Source organism: Pongo abelii, chromosome 10, assembly GCF_028885655.2.
Source record: "Pongo abelii isolate AG06213 chromosome 10, NHGRI_mPonAbe1-v2.0_pri, whole genome shotgun sequence".
Lineage (NCBI taxonomy): Eukaryota > Metazoa > Chordata > Mammalia > Primates > Hominidae > Pongo > Pongo abelii.
Window position 1 is genome coordinate 105,031,120 of NC_071995.2, and position 18,993 is coordinate 105,050,112.

Genomic DNA, 18,993 nt, shown 5'->3' on the forward strand with positions numbered 1-18,993 from the left:
TACTGCACCAGCCACTTACTCTGCATGGGGGAGCCTAGCACAAGTTCTTAGTCACATGTTGATTGCTTTGATATTAGGTTGCACTAAGTTGAGATTCATTCATCTGCAATGCAAATTTGACTACCCAGTCAAGCTGCTTCTTCATTCTCTGTCTTGCTTTCTAAACTGTTGAGGCAGTCTGTTGCTGATCAGTCTCTTTGCACTGCAACTTATGTTTATGTTCTTGTCAAATCTGTTTCAAGGAATAAATGTAAAAGACTTGCCTGCCTAATTATACTGGGCTCTGTTTGACAGATAATCAGTTTTAGAAATGGACACTGTCAGTGGTAATCTGGATGTGGTCGGTACAGACTTGGGAGCCATTTGCTATACTTTAAGGAATTTTGTGAGCTAGTAAACACAGCCATTACTAAAAATTAAATTATATAAATTTACAATTAAATATATTAAAAACAAAGGTTAAACTCTGGGAAATCATTAGGCAGTTTCTTATTAAACTCACTTACAACATAGCAATTGCAATAGTGAGTCTTTATCCCCAAGAATTGTAAACTTACATTCACACAAAAACCTGTACATAAATATTCATAGCAGCCTTATTTGTATAACCCCAAACTGAAACAACCAAAATGGCTTTCAACAGGTAAGTAGATAAACAGACTGTGGTATATCCATACAATAGAATACCACTCAGTAATAAAAAGGAATGAACTATTGATACATACAACTTGGATGGATGCTTAGAAAACAAAGCCAATCTCAAAGGGTTATTTTGCTGGTCTACTCAGGCTACCATAACAAAGTACCACAGACTCGGTAGCTTAAACAGTATTAGTTTATTTTTCACAGTTCTCAAGGCTGAAAGTCCAAAATGAAGGTGCCAGCTCATTTGGTTCCTGATGAGGGCTTTCTTCCTGGCACTGCAGATGGAAAGAGAGAGAGGAAGCTCTTTCTTGTCTCCTCTTTTAAGGGTGTCAACCCTCATGACCTCATCTAACCCTAATTACCTCCCAAAGTCTCCATCTCCAAATGCCATCACAGTGGAAGTTAGGGCTTCATGATAGAAATTTGCGTGGCAGGTGGACACAAAAAACAGTCCATAACAGCTACATATTGTATGATTCTATTTACATAACATTCTTGAAGTGACATAGTTATGGTGATCAGTGGTTACCAGAAGTGAGGGTTGAGGTGAGAGTGTGACTACTGGGAGGTAACATGAGGAGATATTTTATGGTGATGGAATAGTTGAGTATCCTGATGGTTACAGGGATCCACATATGTAATAAAATTTCTTAGAACTATACACACACAAAGGATGCATGCAAAAACTGGCAAAATCAGTATAAGTTAATGGTATTGTACCCATGTCAGTTTCCTGATTTTAACAATATACTGTAGTTATTTACGATGCTGTCCTTGGGGGCAGCTGGGTGAAGGGTATACAGGAACTGTCTGTACTATTTTCACAACTTCTTAAGTCTTTTATTTTGAAATAGTTTAAGCTATTTCAAAATTTAAAAGTTATTTTTAAAGCCCTAAAAAAGAATGAACTGTGATACATAAGTCAGTGTGGGTAAATGTCAGAAACACTATGCTAGGTACTTTATGATTCCATTTATATGAATTTCTAGAAGGCAAACTGATTCATGCAGTTAGGAGTTAAAAGTAGTTGAGTAAGGTGCACATTGACTGGAAAGGGAGACGAGAGAACTTTCTGGGGTAATGGATATGATCTATATCTTGTTTTAGGTGGTAGTTGCACAGGTATATAGACTAGTCAAAACTCACCAAACTGAACACTTAAGAGCTGAACATTTTATTGTATGAATTTATTATGTCTGTAAATATAAACATATTTATATATGTGAAAAAAACAAAATAATAATAAAAAGTAAAGGTAAACAAATACTAAAAACTCTTCACTTCCAAATTATCTTACTATTGTCTATAGTCTTGACATTAAAGAATCTCAAGACTGTACATATAACAGGTATAAAGTACCTGTTATATCTGGATGATGGAAACACTGTGTAGCAGTGTTCTATACTGGGCATCTCTGCTCAACTTCATATTTAGTGACTCTCCTCCCACTTGCTCATTCTACAAATGAGGAAATCAAAAGCTCAGGAGAGAAGTGAGGGCTATAGATACAGATTTAGGAGCCTTATGGGGTATGGGTGGAAATAGAAACCACAGAAATGAGTAAGGTGGTCTAGTGAGATTGAAGAGTACCAAATCAGTGGGGATTGGGTAGAGTGCTTGGAAGTATCAACATTTAAGGAACAGGCAGAGGAACATTTTCCTGTAATTGAAGGGAGATGCACCTGTCTTCTCAACCCAAGTATGAGATGCAGAAGCACAGCTAGGGGAAACCAGGAAAGAGTGGTATCAGAAAAGCCAGGAAAAGAGTTTCTGGAGGGCTGTACTAAGAGATGTCTGTATTACAGAGATGTTTAAAAAAGGTAGGAAGGACATGTTTGTTGGATTTGACAACCAGATGGTGGCCTTAGAAAGGTTATGGGAAGGATTTATTTCAGAACCTCTCTAGCCTATATTCTGTATCTTGGTAGATGGCACAGGCATTCATTCAGATGTCCAAGGTACAAATCTGGGAGTCATCCTAGAATACTCCTTTCCTACTCTCTACATGTAAGTGGTCACCAAGACCTGTGGGTGCTCCCCCTAAATATTTCTCACTTTTTCCCTCCTTACCCCTCACTTCCACTGCCCTTATCCATTCACTCTCTTGTTTGAACCACTGCAACAATTTACTCTCCCTCCACGAATTCAGTCTTTCTTTCCAAGCAATTTTTCTGACATACATATCTGATCATACAGGTTCCATGTTGAAAATAATAATATTCAGTTGGGCGCAGTGGCTCACGCCTGTAATCCCAACACTTTGGGGGGCCGAGGTGGGTGGATCATGAGGTCAGGAGATCAAGACCATCCTGGCCAACACGGTGAAACCCCATCTCTACTAAAAATACAAAAATTATCTGGGTGTGGTGGTGCACGCCTGTAGTCCCAGCTACTCAGGAGGCTAAGGCAGGAGAATCGCTTGAACCTGGGAGGCGGAGGTTGCAGTGAGCTGAGATCACCCCACTGCACTCCAGCCTGGGTGACAGAGCGAGACCCCATCTTAAAAAAAAGAAAAGAAAGAAAAGAATATTATTCAAAACTCCCCATTCCCATCACTGGTGTTCGTAACCTGGGGACTATGAATCTGGTAAGAGAGAATGACAATTGTTTGTGGACATGTGCACGTGAGTGTGCACATTCATCTTGGGAAAGGCGTATCTCTAATTAGATATTAAAAGCGGTCCAAGACCCAAAAATGTGTAATAGTTATACTCTATTTTCCCTTCGGATTGTATAAATCTTTCACCTTTTACCAAAAATGTGTGAAAATTAATGCCTTTACTCTAAATACCTTCTCTGCATAAACTCAAGGCTGGCTTCTAACCACCCATCCAATGCCATTTGCTACAACCCTCTTACCCCTAGTTCTTTATGGACCAGCAATACAGATTTGTTTGTGGCATCCAGAATGTGGCATCTAGAATGTGCCATATGCTCTCTTTTCCAGAGCACTTACAGAGCTCTTCCTCTTAGATTATTTCCTGGACAGACTCTTCTCCCACAATTACTAGCATTCATTGTACTCTGTTATAATTGTTAGTTTACAGGTCTGCCTTTCCATCTGGACTATAAACTCCTTGCAGGGCATGACTGTGTCTTTTCATTCATGCCCAGCACCCAACACAGCATCTGTCAAGTGGAATACACCAGTGAAGGGATCAATCAGCTGTAGAACAAATATGTGGCCTTTTCACTCTTAGGTGCTCTTGATCAGACTACAGAATGGATAAAAGAATCTGTAAATGAAGAATTATTTTCTCTTTCTGAGAGTGCTTTAACTCCTGGGGCCGAAAATACCTCCAAGCCAAGCCTGAGTCCTACTTTGGTGCTAAATAATAGTTACTTGAAACTGTTACAGTGGGATTATCAGAAAAAAGAATTACCAGAGGTGAGTGATTTTGTTCTTCACCCAAATTTGCCAGTATTTTTATTCTTAACTTCTAACTTTGAATCATCTGGTCTGTGTTTCATGTGGTTTAATGACTTTACAAAAATCAGATAAAAATGGGAATTTGGAAATGACATTGCCTGTTTTGTATTTTCATGCTATTGAGCTACCCTTTCTATTTTTATATTTTAAATAAATATGTTAGACACTCATGACAGATGGAGCACGTCTTCAGGAACTGACAGAAAAGCTGAATCAATTGAAAATTATTGCCTGCCTGTCCCTAATTACCAACAACATGGTGGGTGCTATTACAGAAGGCCTGCCTGAGCTTGCAAGCAGGTTAAAAAGGATTTCAGCTGTTCTACTTGAAGGCATGAACAAAGAGTAAGTTCCAAATTTTTGCATCTGCTCCCTCTTGTATTAAGGCTCTGCATGTGTCTCAGAGAACAAGAATGACCTTGGACATCTGGATGTGAGATTCAGGACTGCGCTTTAGAGAAGCTTATCTTACACCTTTTTCTAGAATTTCCTTTAATATCTCTGAAGGCTTAGATGTCCTCTCATAGGAAGGGAGAGGTGTTTTCCATGACAAGTGCCAGGGTGAGTGTAGTATTTCCACTTACAATGAATGTGTACAACAACTTTTCTTTGACAGTGCTTTGGAAAAAAATGAAACACAGAAATCTGCAAAGCTTGATGTTTAGAATTGCGCAATTTTTTTTTTTTTTTTTTTTTGAGACAGAGTCTCGCTCTGTCACCAGGCTAGAGTGCAGTGGCACAATCTCAGCTCACTGCAACCTCCGCCTCCCGGGTTCAAGCAATTCTTTTGCCTCAGCCTCCCAAGTAGCTGGGACTACAGGCATGCACCACCATACCCAGCTAATTTTTGTATTTTTAGTAGAGACCAGGTTTCACCATGTTGGCCAGGATGGTCTCGGCCTCCCTAGAATTGTGCTAATGAAGAGGGCTTTCCTCCAGTTGTTCTGACTTCATCATTTTTCTGCAATGAAATGTTTACTGACTTCACAAATCCACCGTGCTACGAAGTCTTCAGAAGTGCTGACAATTCTGCCCTTCAGAGATGTGACACAGTCCAGTGAAGATTTTGGTTTTTGCTAAATTTATCTCCAGTATTACACCTTCATGAATGCTGGAATCCCATTTAGCTTTTGCATTTACATCATCCAATAGGAATTCCTATCCAAGTCAGAAAATTCTTAGTCTTGGTGAATGGCCAGATGGTTCTGTGGGTCTCTTATGGGTCAACTTCTCCTGCTGGTTCCCCTTTCAGGTGTCTTCAGAGGCATGTCCTCTTTATTCCTGTAATTGAAGGGAGATGCGTCTGTCTTCTCATCCTCCCACCTATTATTCAGAGAGCATATAAATTACTTAATGAAATCCTAGACTATTAAGAGCCAAAAGGAGCCCACGTAGTTATAGAATCCAACTTCTCATTTTGAACTGAAGCTTAGAGATAGAATAGAATTTGCCTTGGGCTGCAAATAGAAAAGGGCAGACCAAGGACTGAGCCCTGATCTGACCTTTCTCCTGATTCTGATGCTCATTAATATTCCAGGACCAAGACCTATAATGAAAGGAAACCTCCGATTTTGCAGTTGGCCTTATCTTACCATTTCCCTGCACAGGTAGTCATTACTTTCCAGAAACTTTTATTTATTAAGCCTTTAGAGAACACCCAGTGCTGCTGAAATGTTAATATAAAGTATACAGAAAGTGGTTACTAAGAAGACAGGCTTTCGGGTCAGACAGACCAGGGTTTAAATCCCAGCTCTGCTATTGACTTATTATGAACACTTGCATATGTTCTTAAATTACTATGACCCTGACTTCCTCACTTGTAAGAAGGGAATAATAATTGTATTAATATCTACCTTGGAGTTATGAGAACTTACGATGATTCAGGTACAGGTGCGTGGCACGTAATATGTACTCAGTGAATGCTAGCTATTAGTAACTAGCCATTAAATCATCGTCTTTATAATTGTATCTGGTTGTTTTATTGTTTAAATTTTTTCCCTGTGTTAGGAAATGAATACAATCAATTCTCAATTATCCTAATTACGGACGGGGCAATAGCATTCATAGTATTAAAAAAAGGGATAGTACTAAATAGTAGACCAAGATGTCATTTATATTTGGTTTGATGATGCATCTTGAAAACTAGAGTTTTTCCCTCTTCATTGTGAGTAGAAGGCATGGGTTATGCTAAGACAACTTTTTTTGAAGAGCTGAAAGAGGATTTATTGATTAATTGATTTTTACTTTTTCCCTTTTTCAACTTTTAGGTGTAGGGGCACATGTACAGGTTTTTTACATGGGTAAATTTAGGGTCACTGGGGTTTGGTGTACCAGTGATTTCATCACCCAGGTAGTGAGCATAGTTAGTTTTTCAACCCTCACCCTCCTCCAGACCTCCACCTTTAAGTGTAGGAGCCAGTATCTGTTGTTCCCCTTTGTGTCCATGTTTACTCCGTGTTTAGTTCCCACTTATAAGCGAGAACATGAGGTATTTGGTTTTCTGTCTGTTCTGAATTAATTCACTTAGGATAATCGTCTCCAGTTTTACCCATGTTGCTGCAAAGAACATGATCTTATTCTTTATACAGCTGTATAGTAGTCCATGGTGTATATGTACCATATTTTCTTTATCCAGTCCACCATTGATGGGCATCTAGGTTGATTCCATGTCTTTGCTGTTGCGAATAGTGCTGCAGTGAACATATGAGTACATGTGTCTTTTTGATAGAGTGATTTCTATTCCTTTGGGAATAAACCCAGTAATGAGATTGCTCAGTTGAATGGTAGTTCTGTTTTAAGTTATTTCAGAAATCTCCAAACTGCTTTCCACAGTGGCTAAACTAATTTACATTCCCACCAGCAGTGTATAAGTGCTCTCTTTTCTCTACAACCTTGCCAGAATCTGTTATTTTCTGACTTTTTAATAATAACCATTCAGGCTGGGCACGGTGGCTTACACCTGTAATCCCAGCATTCTAGGAGGCCGAGGCAGCCAGATCACTTGAGGTCAGGAGTTCGAGACTAGTCTGCCCAAGATGGCGAAACCCTGTCTCTACAAAAAATACAAAAAATAATTAGCCGAGCATGGTGGCGCGTGCCTGTAGTCCCAGCTACTCAGGAAGCTAAGGCAGGAGAATCACTTGAACCTGGGAGGCAGAGGTTGCAGTGAGCCCAGATTGTGCCACTGCACTCCAGCCTGGGTGACGGAGTGAGACTCCGTCTCAAAAGAAAAGAAAAAAATAGCCATTCAGACTGGTATGAGATGGTATCTCACTGTGGTTTTGATTTGCATTTCTCTAATGATTAGTGACGTTGAGCATTTCTTAGATGCTTGTTGGCTACATGTATGTCTTCTTTTGAGAGATATCTGTTCATGTCCTTTGCCCATTTTTTAATGAGGTTGTTTTTTGCTTGTTGAGTGTTTAAGTTCCTTGTAGATTCTAGATATTAGACCTTGGTTGAATGCATAGTTTGCAAATATTTTCTCCCATTCTATAGGCTGTTTACTCTGTGGATAATTTCTTTTGCTGTGCATAAGCTCTTTAGTTTAATTAGGTCCCACTTGTCTATTTTTGTTTTTGTTGCATTTGCTTTTGGATAATTCATCACAAAATGTTTGCCAAGGCCTATGTCCATAATGGTATTTCCTGGGTCTTCCTTTAGGGTTTTTAAAGGTCTTATAGTTAAGTCTTTAATCCATCTTGAGTTGATTTTTGTATCTGGTGAAAGGAAGGAGTCCAGTATCAATTTTCTGCATATGGCTAGCCAGTTTCCCTTTAGCCTAAGAACTCACTGATTAAAAGCAAGAAAAAGCTAGGGCAGTACATTGTAGTGGATAAAAAGTCGGAAAGTAAAAATTTTATTACAATCAGTCTATCCTTGGATTACAGAATTCCAATGTCAGGTCCAGTGTGGGCTTATAACAAATTCCAGTCAAGGCAGAACACCAAGAACTTATTTCTTATTGCTGTTAATGATGATAAACATGATAACCTATTTTTCTCTTTTCCCTCTTCCATGTGCCTGATAATCTGCTAAGAGCTAAATATGAGACACATAGAAGTTCAGTGGTAGAGCCAGGATTTGAACCCAGCTCCACATGACACCATAGCTTATGTTCCAACTCACTCCATTATACTGCTTCCTATCATTGAGCCCTTCTCTCATCCTTTAATTCCCATTTTGCAGAGTTATCTTAAGGACCCTTTCTGGATAGTGAGATAAAATTTTCAATCATCTTTCCCTAGTAGTGTGGACCCAACAAATGCCTTTTCTAATTACCTATTTTTCCTTACCTACTAAATAACTCACTCTTTAATTACCTTTACAACTTTCTGGACTCTATATATTGGAGATTATTTATCAGTTACTTGAATAATGGGAAGGAGCTTATTATCTTTGGTCATGATCAGCCAAAAGTTTTAGGTATTTGACCTCTGAATATCTTCATTTGTTGTTTTTGATTGGTGTTATAGATTTACTGCTCAGGCATAGATGAATTGAGTCTACTTCATTTATCAAGTGCATTTTTTAAAATGTGTGAATTAATCCACTCAGACCAACAAGTTTATTTTAAGAAGTATATTGGTGTTTTCTGTCCCTTTCTGATAGCCCTGCAATATAAATGGGGTTGCAGGTGCATTTTTGGGGACTACATTTTTCTGCGTATGCTTTTCTATTTAAACACTGCTACACAATTTAATGATTTTAAGCATTTAGAAATCTGCTACATCAGAAGGTTGGTGGTTGGGAGGAGTTACTATTTTATAAGTTCATTCTAATAGAGGTTATTATTGTCTGTATAAGAGAAATTTGGTAGACATCTAAAACAAGTCTGTATATTAAAAATAATAACTTGATGAACAAAAACTTTCCCTGATGGAATCTTATTTTATGTTTCATAGGACCTTTAACTTGAAGGAAGTCCTGAATTCTATTGGTGTTCAGACTTGTGTTGAGGTTAACAAGACCCTGATGGAAAGAGGTTTACCCACTTTAAATGCTGAGATTCAAGCTAATCTTATAGGTCAATTTTCAAGCATTGAAGAGGAGGACAATCCTATCTGGTCCTTGATTGGTGAGTCCTTTTATTGATTTCTGCTTCAATTCCAATTTGCTTTAACTTGCTGATTTTGACTAATATTAAGTCAGTCAAATTTTGATCTTAAACACATTACCCACTTTTGGAGGATAAATATTGAAAATATCAAGAAATATTAATGTTTTCAAAGGCCTGGGACTCATTGCTGCTTCTGTGTGTTGTGGAGTTGGGGGATGTTTCAGGGCCTATTATCTATTCAGCCAATAGATTTTATGATGAGAATAACAGAGTGCTGGAGTAGTGTTAAAATCCTAGATCAATGCAGTAATTCAAACCAGCTGGCAATATGTTCACAGATAGTAGGTATCAGTTCTGCTGTGAGCAGCTCTGAAGGAACTTGGTCAGGCTTAAAGAGACAAAGACTAAAAATGCGTGTATCTGGGAGACATAGTGTGTAGGCTTCTTTTTGTAATGGTCAGCCAGAAAATTGACTGTCTCAAAGTAAAGCTGTGTTGGTGAGTTGGGAAAATGGATAATGTATGAGTTAGGACTTTTTCTGTTATCTGTGACAAGAATCTAAACTTCTAAACTAGCTTAAACAAAATGAGCATTTATTTTCTCATCTAACTGAAAAGACCAGGGGTAGGGCTGGCTTCTGGTACAGCCTAATGAGGGTTCCAGCTGTCACTGGCACTAGTTTTCCTGTCTCCAGCTCTCAACACTACCTTCTCCTGGGCCGGCTGCCTTCACTCATGACAGCATGAGAAAAGGCAGACTTTTCTCATGACAGCAGGATGGCTTTAGCTCCAGCCTACAACCTTCCATATTTAAGTCCAGTGAAGAACAAGGAATCTGCCTCCCTGTTGGCTTAAGCAGTGACCCCATCATTGAGTCTCAGTGGCTCCAGTTAGCCTGACTATGGTTCACGTCCCATTCTTGAATTGGTCATGGTGGCCTGAGGGGAAGAAAGTTAAGCCTGAGACATGTATTCACCTCCTGGAGCCAAGGAGGAGTCAGTTTTCTCTGTAACACCTGATGAGAGTAGGGAGGAGATGGTTACCCCCGAATGAAATCAGAGTATTGTGGCCATAAGGAAGGGGAGAAGCTGCCGTGTGGTACAAAGCAGTTGTCTACTACAGAGGTTGAAGGATGAAAACCAAAAGTAGAAGAGTATAGAATCAGAGTGTACTAACCTGCTAGGACTAATCTGCAAATTTTCAAAGTACAACATTGACGGCCCTAAGAATACAAATACATTTTATTAGTGATTTGAGGCTTTCAAATGGTGTTGTTCATCCTTATCCCTAGGGACATGGAATGCTGGGGATCCAAGCTTCAACTTTGCCCCCAGAAAGGAACAGTGTTGGTGTATACAACATTGTGGGCTGCTGGAGAGGCTGCTCCTGAGAGGGGATAGTTGATAACAATAAGAGAGCATGACCACTGTCACCTGTGACCAAGCCCTTATCTATATACCTTCACATGCTGACATGCATCTGTCCTCAGAGCATGTCGTCCCCAGCTGAACAGGTAAAACCTGAGAGATGGTGTTCTAGGAGGAAGAGGGATAGAGTAGGGACTGAGACACTGCCCAGCAGTCTCTGCAGCATACTGCCAGATCCCCAGTAGTGTGCAGGCCTCATGAGGACAGCGTGCAGGTTTGTTCACTGCTATATTCTTGTGCAATGCTGCACGTGCACATATATTTAATAAATATTTGTGAAATGGGTGAATGCATAGGAGACTTGGAGAGGTTAAATAACTTTCACTCAAAGTCCCATAACAAGCTGGGGGCAGATTCTGTCTTCCCCAGCCTGTCTGACTCCAGAGCTCATGTTCCTAACTGCTCTGACTGGCACCTCAGTCAGAACTGGAGTGCTGTCGCTTGCTGGCAGAGTGGCCAGAGTGTCAGAGTGTACTCTGTGACTTTTCTTTGGATAAGGGAAATGCTTGCAGTATCAGAAGGAAGAGGGAAGCTGAGGGCCAGGAGATGCCTCTTAAAATCTGGTAAAGCAACTTTTGTCCACCCAGCTTTTCCCCAGTCCAACTTTCCTGTCCTTTTGCAAATTGAAAGCATTTTTAATCTCATTCAGAGTACTGTTGCCCTAGCAACTTAAGTGACTCACTTGAATGTCTCTTCTTCGACTCTGGAAGCCAAGGACATGCCTTTGGCAGGGACTCCGTGTGGCTGCTCCTGACTGGACAAACACTCCGGTCACTTTAGCCTTTGCCTAAAAACAGACTCATCTGCAAAAGAGGCAGAGGAGACAGAACCACTTGCTGACATAATAACAATTTTGAAAGGGTTTCATTCTTTAAACCTTCTTATGGGAAAGCGTTGGGATCATATCTGTGATGATATAGACCTGGGCCTCTGAAGGTCAGGCAACTAGTCTAAAGAGAAAGTAGTACACAGTTAACTCTAAATGTATGCCTGCAGAGGAGTTAGAATAAATTAAACAGAGAGATTCATGGAACCTGAGAAGGGCTTGATCAGTGTTGGCCATGGTTTTCCTCTGCTAAGGGTACCCATAGTATGCTCTCTTTTGTTCTCAGTTGATGCGCTATTTATTTACTGAAGGGATTATAATCCCCAATTCCCATTACAATTCTTAACCTTTTGAAAAGATATTAGAAAGGGATTTTTCTTTCGAATACATACTAAGTAAAAATTATGGGTTACCTGCTGTGTAAATTATTTGCATGCCTACGTCTACTTTTTTTTTTTTTGAGATGGAGTCTTGCTCTGTTGCCCAGTCTGGAGTGCAGTGGTGTGATCTTGGCTCACTGCAACCTCTGCCTCCCAGGTTCAAGGTATTCTTCTGCCCCACCCTCCCTAGTAGCTGGGACTACAGGTGCAGACCACCATGCCCAGCTTTTTTTTTTTGTATTTTCGGTAGAGACGGGGTTCCACCATATTGGCCAGGCTGGTCTCAAACTCCTGACCTCGTGATCCGCCCACCTCGGCCTCCCAAAGTGCTGGGATTACAGGCATGAGCCACTGCGCCTGGCCTGCCATCTACACTTTTAACAAGTAATTTCAATTGCACAGGTGATACAGAATAATTTCTCCTTGTAGAAAAATTACAGACAAAGGCCAGGCACGGTGGCTCATGCCTGTCATCCCAGCACTTTGGAAGGCTGAAGCCAGGAGTTTGAGACTCTCCTGGGCAACAGATGGAGACCCTGTCTATATAAAAAAAAAGAAAAAAAATACAGATAAGGCTTAAGTCACCTTTGTTTGCCTTCTTCAGTCCCCATTTTCCCCTGGCTGCCATGGTTTTCAGTTTGTTATTTATCTTTATAGACTCTTTTCAGTCCATTCTCACTTAAGTTCAGTCAGCATTTACAATGTGTCTGTCACATGACAGACCAAGAATATAAAGATAAAAAAGATATAACGCTCATGGTCAGAGAGTCCACTGTCCAAGAAGGGAGAGAGACACCTTCTCAACTGGCAATCATATGTCATGATAGTCTGGTAACAGATGCTAAGGAAAGTCACAGAAAGGAGGTAACTTTTGGCACGACATTGAAGGATGCCTCTGATTCTGGGCAGAGATGAGATGAGATGAGATTGAAGGGCATTCTAGTAAAAGGAAAGAATTCTAAGATGGACATTGGAAACTAAGTTCTAGGTCAGACCTAGCTGGAATGTATGATTTTTGTGAGCATTCTTTGGCGATAAGAATTTCAGTAGTATCATAGTTGTCTATATTCAGTGTGGTATATTTTCCTTAGTAAACCTTCTTATTGGTGAGGTTTCTGTTCCCAAAGCCAGAGAAAGCCCTTGGAGCGGCCTGAGCTATAGCAGGTCTTTTCTGTCCAGTATTATTAATAGTTGTCCTATGCTATTGCAGCCTGATTTCCATATGCATTTCTATGCTTTTGTGTAGTCATCTCAAAGTCAGATACATTGAGGCGGTGATGTAGGAAGGGCAGGGAAGGTGGCACAATGGTGTGCTAGTTGGGATGTCCCTTCCTCAGTGTCTCCTGATTCTTGGCCACGTGTGAAGTGCCCTGTAACTTATTTAGTATTAATTAATTATGTTTGAGATGGAGTCTCCCTCTGTTGCCCAGCCTGGAGTGTGGTGGCATGATCACAGCTCACTGCAGCCTCATGAGCTCAGGCAGTCCTCTCAACTCAGCCTCCTAAGTAGCTGGGACTACAGGCACACACCATCATGCCTGGCTAATTTTTAATTTTTTTTTGTAGAGACGAAGTTTCACTATATTGCTCAGGCTGGTCTCGAACTCCTAGGCTCGATCAGTCTCCCACCTCGGCCTCCCAAAGTGCTGGGATTACAGGTGTGAGTCACTACGCCTGGCACCATGTAATTTATTGTTCAACCAGGGTACTTTTGAGGGTCTCTTTTTAAAATTATGCCAGGACAACAGGTGTAAATTTTGACTGTCCTGGGGAAACCTAGATGTGTGGTCCCCCTTGCCGTGTAGTAATTTGGGCCCCCAAGTTTGCCAGATCTCTAGATTTTTCAAGAGAAAGCAGAAATACGGATTTCTATGTGAAATCTCCTGATTTTAAATGGCTTCTGTTTTTAAAAAAGACACTGCATGGGCCAGACTGGCAATGCCAGTTTACAAACTCAGCTTTAGTGTATGTAATTACAATCATGAACATTTAGGATTAACTTTTGTAGAAGATTCCCCCCAAATAGGGCTCTGCCTTTTTTATCAGTCAGCTATTGCTGCATAACAAAATACCACAAAACTCCTGAGCTTAAAAAAAATGAGCATTTATTATTACTCACCAGTCTGTGAGGCGACCGGGTGGCTCTTTTGGTCTTGCTGAACTCACTAATGTATTTGTGGTTCAGCTGTGACTCAGGATGGAAACTTTGCTGATCCTGGCTGGAGTTTCTCAGTGTTTGAATGCTGGTTGGCTATGGGCTGGTCTAGGATGGCCTCAGATGGAACAGCTGGGTTTCCCTCTCCTTGGTCTCTCATCATCCAGCAAGCCCAGGCTTATTCTCATGGCGGTAGTAGGTAGACGGTGGACATGAACAAGAGTGGCCTCTTGAGGCCAAGGCATGAAAATGGTACTCTGGCATTTCCACCGCATTCTGTATTGGCCAAAGTAAGTCACAGGGCCAGCCCAGATAAAAAGGATGGGAAAAACACACTCCAGCCTTTGATAGGAGGAGCTGCAAAGCTACCTTGGAAAGGGGTTGGGTGCAGGGAGGGGTAAAGAATTGGGGACATTATTGCAGTCAACCTACAATTACTTGTTCTTGTTTTTAAAAATTATGTACTTTAATAATGGACAGATAAAGGTATCTTTTTTCCCCTTCAGATAAACGAATTAAGCTTTACATGAGAAGCCTACTTTGTCTTCCAAGCCCTCAAAAATGCATGCCTCCTATGCCAGGAGGCCTAGCTGTCATTCAGCAGGAGCTAGAAGCCCTAGGCTCTCAATATGCAAACATTGTGAATCTCAACAAACAAGTGTATGGACCATTTTATGCAAATATACTTCGAAAGCTGCTCTTCAATGAGGAAGCCATGGGGAAGGTAGATGCTTCACCTCCTACTAACTAAAGAAGAACTGACATTGGATGAGAGATTGGAAATCCAGCACTTTGGTATCCAGTCCACTTCCATTGACGGCATTAGAGATCCAGCACATTCTCAGTACTGTGGTGCAGTATTAGCCCAAATCTGTGTAATGGGTAATATTAGCATTACAGAAGACACACACATCACATAGACCCTCATAAGACATAAACATCACATAGACCCTATTTGTGCATCATTTTCAAGTTTAAAACAGACATTTGTAATGAACAGAAAACAATTTGTAATTAATTATATTACCTATATAATACTTGTAAATGTTTTCGTAACCATTTATATTTGGCTTATGACATTCAACCCATAAGGAGTTGTTTTTCTCACTTGTCATTATCAAACCTAATGATTTTTAATTTTGGTACAACTCCTTAAAGGGTTGAAGGTTCTGACAATAACTGAGGGAACTGATGTTCTGAATAAATGATGTGAAGTAAACACAATTGTATTTGAAATGTACAATTACATTTTATTAATGTGTTAATAGAAACTTACAAAGTCAGTCCTCAAATTCCACAAATGTACCAAATCACACTTTATAATACCAATGGTCAGTATTTATTTAGAATTTTAATGTATTAAGTACATTTTCATGCTATATACAAACTTTAGATAAAACCTCCCTTGTTTGTTTAGTGAAAATAGAAGCAACTCCCTTCTCAAATTATTCTAGAAGTTTGTTTCTTCTTACAATTTAGCCTGCTCTCCAAGAAAAACAATTTTTGCACAAATTTCTTAGTGAATGTCCTTGCATTTCTCAGGCCATTGATAAGGTTTATATAAGAGTTTAATATTTTTATGTGAGGTAGGGCTCATTTGGTTTACTTGTAAGAAGAAGAAAGGGAGTCAATGATAAAATGAGATCCCGTTCTCCATGAAGTTCATATCTGAAAAAGAAACAGTTAAACTTTGGATTTCTTACCCATATAACTTAACTAGCAGATGTCTTTTGTGCTGATGAAAGCTTTACCGTGTTATGACCAAGATGCCCTTCTAAGGATCATTATCATTTGCCTTTTTTTTTTTTTTTTGAGACGCAGTCTCACTCTGTCACCCAGGCTGGAGTGCAGTGGCACGATCTCAGCTCACTGCAACCTCTGTCGCCTAGGTTCAAGCAATTCTCCTGCCTCAGCCTCCCGAGTAGCTGGGACTACAGGCGCCCGCCACCACGCCCAGCTAATTTTTGTATTTTTAGTAGAGACAGGGTTTCATCATGTTGGCCAGGCTTGTCTTGAACTCCTGACCTCGTGATCCACCCGCCACGGACTCTTTAACTGCTAGGATTACAGGCGTGAGCCACCAAGCCCAGCCTCATTTGCCATTCTTTTTTTTTTTTTTTTTTTTTTTAGATGGAATCTCACTCTAATTGCCCAGGCTGGAGTGCTGTGGCACAATCTCGGCTCACTGCAACCTCCGCCTCCCAGGTTCAAGTGATTCTCCTGCCTCAGCCTTCCGAGTAGCTGGGATTACAGGCACGCACCACCATGCCTAGCTAATTTTTGTATTTTTACTAGAGACAGGGTTTCACCACGTTGGTGAGGCTGGTCTCGAACTCCTGACCTCGTGATCTGCCCACCTCAGCCTCCCAAAGTGCTGGGATTACAGGCGTGAGCCACTGCGCCTGGCCTCATTTGCCATTCTTGAGCATTAAATCAAACCTTGCAAAGTTGGGCACTAGTTGCCAGAGACTTTAGAGAAATCTGCTTATCCTGGAATTACTCTTCTTTGGAGTGCTGTGGGAAGCACTACAGTTGGGAGGTACTTGGTCTAAAAAGAGCTTCATTTGCATAAAATACACTTTTGATTGTTTTGTTTGCTAAGGACTCAATTGAGCCCTAGCAATTTGGTGAGGTAGAGTGGGTAGAAAATAAAAAGAAGTATTCCTTTCTTCCCCAACCTTCTTTTCCTCACCACAACTTTCACCATTACGGTGTTACTTCATTATTTTATGAAGTTCTAGGAAATGATTGTGTGAATAAATTGTCTCCATTGTTTGTATTTGGGGAAATCTGCCAAAATTTGAGGAAAGTATGAACGTCAGTTTTGCTTTTTTTTTTTTTTCTCACAATGCCCAATACATCAGCCATTCTCTCCACGTAAGCTGCTGCATGCAAGTGGAGTATTACTGAAGAGTACACCATTGGTCTTAGCTATTTTTTTCTCTTCCTGCAGTCCTCTTCTGCCCATGTTTTCCTATGCACAGAAACTATAAGGTGCTGAAGACATTTGGTTTTCTCTTAAGCTGAAGGAGTTCTCAGCTGTTCTGTCTTTGGGGTGTGGGCATCAGGGAGAATCTGACAGTAGAAAGGTAATATGTAGTGTGATTTTTTTGTTGCTTTCTGGGGTGAACTGTATACTTAACAGGTGGTGTACTTTTTTATTACCGGATTTGAATCCAGCTGATCCTCTTTCATATACTTGATTATACTACAGTGGCCAGCAGGAAAACAATGTACAAACTTTTTTTTTAATGCATTTAAAATGAAGGGCATTCTGCTTTTTTGTTTTTTTTGTTTTGTTTTGTTTTTTTTAGTGGCAAAGTAAATCTCAATGTTTCAAGTCTGGATTTAGGCAACTACATTTACTAGGATTTTTAAAATTGTATCCCTTAGCATGTTGTTTATTTGGTTTTTACTTAAATGTTTACTTCTAATGTTTTCCTAACATGGTCTCATTTTGTAATGTAAATTTGTATTAAATGCCATACACACATTTTCATTCTTCTGCTAAAACATGTATTGTGTGCACTTACTAAATTTTAAAGCATTAAAAATTATTTCATGATAGCCAGTGTCTCTGTTTTCTAAACCACTTCTGGGTAGCTTGGGGCTGGAATATTGGATAGTCTTTATTGGATAGTCTTTTTAGAATGATTCTTGTGCTGACCATCAGAGCCTTACAGACATCAAATCATGTTTATTCACACATTCATTCATTGAGTCAACAAATACCTATTGGGCATCTGCTGTGTGCCTGCCAAGAAGTATCCCAGTGGTTGTGATACATAGATGATAAAACACACTGTCTTCAAGAAGTTTATAATCTATTGAGAAGGACAAACTTGTGAACAGTTACAATAAAGTGTAATGCGGGTTAAAAAATAAGGCCAGGGCTGGGCGCAGTGGCTCATGCCTGAATCCCAGCACTTTGGGAGGCCAAGGCAGGTGCATCACTTGAGGCCAGGAGTTCAAGAAAAACCTGGCCAGCATAGCGAAACACCATCTCTATTAAAAATACAAAAATCAGCCGGGTGTGGTGGCACATACCTGTAATTCCAGCTACTTGGGAAGCTGAAGCAGGAGAATCACTTGAACCTGGGAGGCAGAAGTTGCAGTGAGCCAAGATCTTGCCACTGCACTCCAGCCTGGGTAACAGAGCAAGACCCCGTCTCCAAAAAAAAAATAATAATAATAAAAAAGCATAGTGCTAGGGAGAAGATGGTCAAACTCTGTTTCATAAAGAAGATAATTCTTTAGCTAAAACATGAGAGATACACAGGAACTTGTCAAGAGGCCACAAAACAGGCCAAGTGCACAGTAAGTACAAGAGTAGGGAGAAATGGCGAGCCAGGGATCAGAGTAAGTTGGAAGAATGAAAGTGCTGAATGAGAGGTGGCCAGGTGCAGTGGCTCACACCTGAAATCCCAGCACTTCAGGAGGTCGAGGTGGGTGAATCACTTGAGGTCAGAAGTTCGAGACCAGCCTGGCCAACATGGTAAAACCCCATCTGTCTACTAAAAATACAAAAATTAGCTGGACGTGGAGGCAGACACCTGTAATCCTAGTACTCGGGTGGCTGAGGCAGGAGAATCACTTGAACCCAGGAAGCGGAGGTTGCAGTGAGCTGAGTTCGTGCCACTTGCACTGCAGCCTGGGCGACAGAGGGAGACTTTGTCTTTAAAAAAAAAAAAAAAAGTGATGAGAGGTGAAACAAGAAAGATGAAAAGGTTCCGGATGCCATGCTAAAATCTGGGCAGGGGACAGGGGTTGTCCTGAAAAGGAAAAAGAATCATTGAATCTCTTGAAACAGGAGAAGGTCACAAACAAATCTATGTTTTGGAAAGATTGCCCTGACAACACTTGCTGATGCTAGAATATTCCTATGTCTAGTGTATGTATATTTACATGCACTCACACGTGAAGACATGATACCAGCAATCGAAACAGACTATGGTTAACGGAAGCAGAAAAGGAGTTTATTGGACGGGCATGAAGTACCTCACAGAATCTAGTTAATCGGAGAGGAACCAGGTTTGGAAAATGGACAGGAACCAAGGCGATGCAAGCTGCAG

At 40.5% G+C, this 18,993-nt stretch overlaps 1 protein-coding gene across 12 annotated transcripts in view; it reads left to right on the forward strand.

Moving 5' to 3' along the window:
- The window catches only part of TCP11L2 (t-complex 11 like 2), a 46,970-nt gene extending 29,482 nt beyond the window's left edge, over positions 1–17,488 (forward strand). For all 12 annotated transcript variants that reach the window (XM_054527586.2, XM_054527584.2, XM_024256565.3 and 9 more), the window contains 4 exons: positions 3,846–4,033; positions 4,239–4,420; positions 8,980–9,152; positions 14,428–17,488. In XM_054527586.2, coding sequence (XP_054383561.1) covers positions 3,846–4,033; positions 4,239–4,420; positions 8,980–9,152; positions 14,428–14,672 — 788 coding nt within the window. In that variant the 3' untranslated portion in view covers positions 14,673–17,488. The remainder of the gene's footprint in view (positions 1–3,845; positions 4,034–4,238; positions 4,421–8,979; positions 9,153–14,427) is intronic.
- Positions 17,489–18,993: the final 1,505 nt, after the last annotated feature.